General features: G+C 16.5%; 1 protein-coding gene across 1 annotated transcript; it reads left to right on the forward strand.

The window, feature by feature from the left end:
- Positions 1-1,725: 1,725 nt before the first annotated feature.
- Positions 1,726-2,655, forward strand: PGAL8A_00232800 (DnaJ protein, putative; the record flags this gene model as incomplete). Its single annotated transcript, XM_028671052.1, has 1 exon — positions 1,726-2,655. One exon carries the CDS (start codon positions 1,726-1,728, stop codon positions 2,653-2,655), a length of 930 nt encoding a protein of 309 aa, XP_028527744.1.
- Between the last annotated feature and the right edge of the window lie 377 nt (positions 2,656-3,032).

Here is a 3,032-nt window from a genome sequence, read left to right on the forward strand (position 1 = left end):
TTAAAAAAAAAAAAAAAAAAAAAAAAAAAAAAATAAATTAAAAAGTATTTAAAAATGTGTGTTGATATTTAGATGTTTACATTGAACTAATAGATATTGTCTAGATTATCTTTTATCTTTATTTTTTATTCGTGCATTTTTTATTTATTTCTTTTTTCTTTTTCAAATAAGGATTCTTTTCAATATTTCATAGAAAACAAAAGAAATAAAAAAAAAAGGTTCTTATCAGGGTTTATATGTGCAATAAAAAAAAAATAATTAACATATATATACACATACTTCTATGTTTTCATAAATATATGTATTGAAAAAAATTTAATTAAAAAATATATTCATAAAGTTAAATAGAACATGTCAGAAACTTAACTTTTTTTTTTATAATTTTATTCTACATTTTTACAATTTGTTACATAAATTTTTTTTTTAATTAATTTTAATTTTCTTATACACTTTATTATTACTTTTGACAATTAAATTATGGTTAATGTATTCTTCATTGTAAATTTTCTTATTTTTTGTTTTTAAAGTATGTAGGTAATTTTACAAATATGAGCAAAAACATTCTAATATATGGAACACAAATTTTATCAAATTTTTACAAATCTTTCATATAAAAAATTTAATTTTTTTAGTATTTTTTATAGGTGCTTTTTAAGAGAAATAAAATTTTAATAAAAATACAGAAAAGAATTTACTAAATAAATATACATATCAAAATATATTTGAAAAGGGAAATAAAACTTAAAAACATATATAATATTATTAAACAGAGTCACATAAAGAAGAAAAATGGCAAATGTTGATTATATATAATTATTTTTGAGCATTTATTATTTTAATTTTTTCAAAAAAATAGTATAACTATTTACAAGATATTGGCTGGAATTTTATATGCTATGAACACTTTAATATGAAAAAATTATTATTTTCATTTATGAGAATTAATATATTAATATTTTTATTACAAATTATTCTTTTCATGTAATTTCAGTTTTTATTTAGAATACATTAATAAAAAAAAAAAAAAAATAAATAAATAAATTGCAAGAAAAAGTAATATTACTAATCAAAATAAAATATCTTTTATAAAAATATTGTATATTATTAATAAAATAAATTGCACTTCAGTAAATTTAAGTTGTCAAATTTTTATTAAGTTTCATTTTATTAATTTTATCAAGTTTAAAAAAAAAAAATATATTTTTATGTTTAAATATCAAAAAATCATATTCTTTAAATAGAACATTTTCATAAACAATTAAAAGAAAAAATAATTTTTTTAAATTGGCATTATACATATAAAAAAAAATTTTTCATTTAAAAGAAAATATTAGCTTTTATACTATTAATTTTAATTATTTTAGTTAAAATTCTAAAATTTTTAAGAAAAAATTTCTTTTAAAAAAATAAAAAAACTAAATTTTATAAATTGGGTTTCTAAAAAAAAAAAAAAAAAAATAAAAGTCAAGATTTCTCATGTGAAAATTAAAAGTATTTTCTACAAAAATATATTTTTGAGTTATTTATATTTGTGTAATATAATAAGTAGAATACTTCAACAATATATAAATTTGAAAAAATTATATTTTTAAGATAAGAAACAAAATAAAGACTTTACTTTTCGTATCATTATAATATTTCAATTAATTTAATTTTTTTTTTTTTTAAAAATATAAAACTATAAAAAATAGAACAAACTATTTTAAAAGTAACAAGAAAAAGAAAATGAAAAATGATAAAAAATTAAGCTTGTATGATATTTTGGGTATTGAAAAAAATGCTACTATTAAAGAGATAGCTAAGGCATACAGAATATTGGCCTTGATATATCATCCTGACAAATTTTTAGCAAATAGTAAAAAGCTAAATAATGAAGGAAAAGAACAAAAAAAACAAGCTGAAAAGGAAAAAAAAGGAAAGAAAAAAGAAAAGGATGATAAAAGTCTAAATAGCAATGATAATGAAGAATTAACTTTAGAAAAATGTAAAGAAATGTTTTTACAAATTCAGAGAGCGTATGAAATATTAAGGGATCCAGACAAAAGAAAAAATTACGATGAATATGGTTTAGAAGATGAATTTTCAGAATTCAAAAATTTCTTTGATCCTAAATTATTTCACTCTAGAATTAAAGTAGAAGATATATTAAATTATGAAAAATCCTACAAAAATAGTGAAGATGAAAAAGAAGATTTAATTCAGTTTTATAATAAATTCAACGGAAATCTAGAAAATATTTTAGAATATATACCATTTAGTGATGAAAATGATTTAGATAGATTTGTGAATATTTTTGAAAACTTATTTAAATCAAAAAAAATAAAGAAAACTTCTAGCTATAGCGATTCGTTAAAAAATATAAATAATATTATTAAAAAATATAAAAATTTGATGAAAAAGGATTCTAAAAAAAGTAAAAAAAGAAAAAGTGAGCAACCTATTGATGATTTAGTTTTAGCTATAAGAAATAATGAAGCAAGAAGAACTTTAAAAATTAATTCACTTCTCTCAAATATTGAAAAAGAATATGGTAAGAAAAATTCAAAAAAAAGAAAGCAAAAACCTCCAACGGAGGAAGAATTAAGTGAAATAAGAAAGAAATTAGAAGAAAATAAAAAGAAGAATATGGAATTGAAAAAATTAAAGAAAAACTAATAATTTTAACTTTTTTAAACAATGGAAATGTTTTTATTAAAGGAAAAAAATATGCCTCCTTTTTTTTAAGATATTTATAAATGGGCTTAACGATATATTTCCATTATACATATATATACATATATATAAATATATACATATATATAAATATATATATATATATATATATATATATTTATATATTATTTTTTTTTTTTTTTTTTTTTTGTAAATCATTATATATTATCAAGAATTATATTCTACATTTTCTCAAAATATGTAGAAGATAAAACAATTTTTTTTTAACCCTATTTTTTTTTTTTTTTTAGTAAAATTATCGTTTTAACTTGTGATGATATTAATAACAAACAAAAACAAAAAAAAAAAAAAAAAAAAAA

This window comes from Plasmodium gallinaceum (genome assembly GCF_900005855.1).
Source record: "Plasmodium gallinaceum strain 8A genome assembly, contig: PGAL8A_v1_76, whole genome shotgun sequence".
Classification (NCBI taxonomy): Eukaryota; Apicomplexa; class Aconoidasida; order Haemosporida; family Plasmodiidae; genus Plasmodium; species Plasmodium gallinaceum.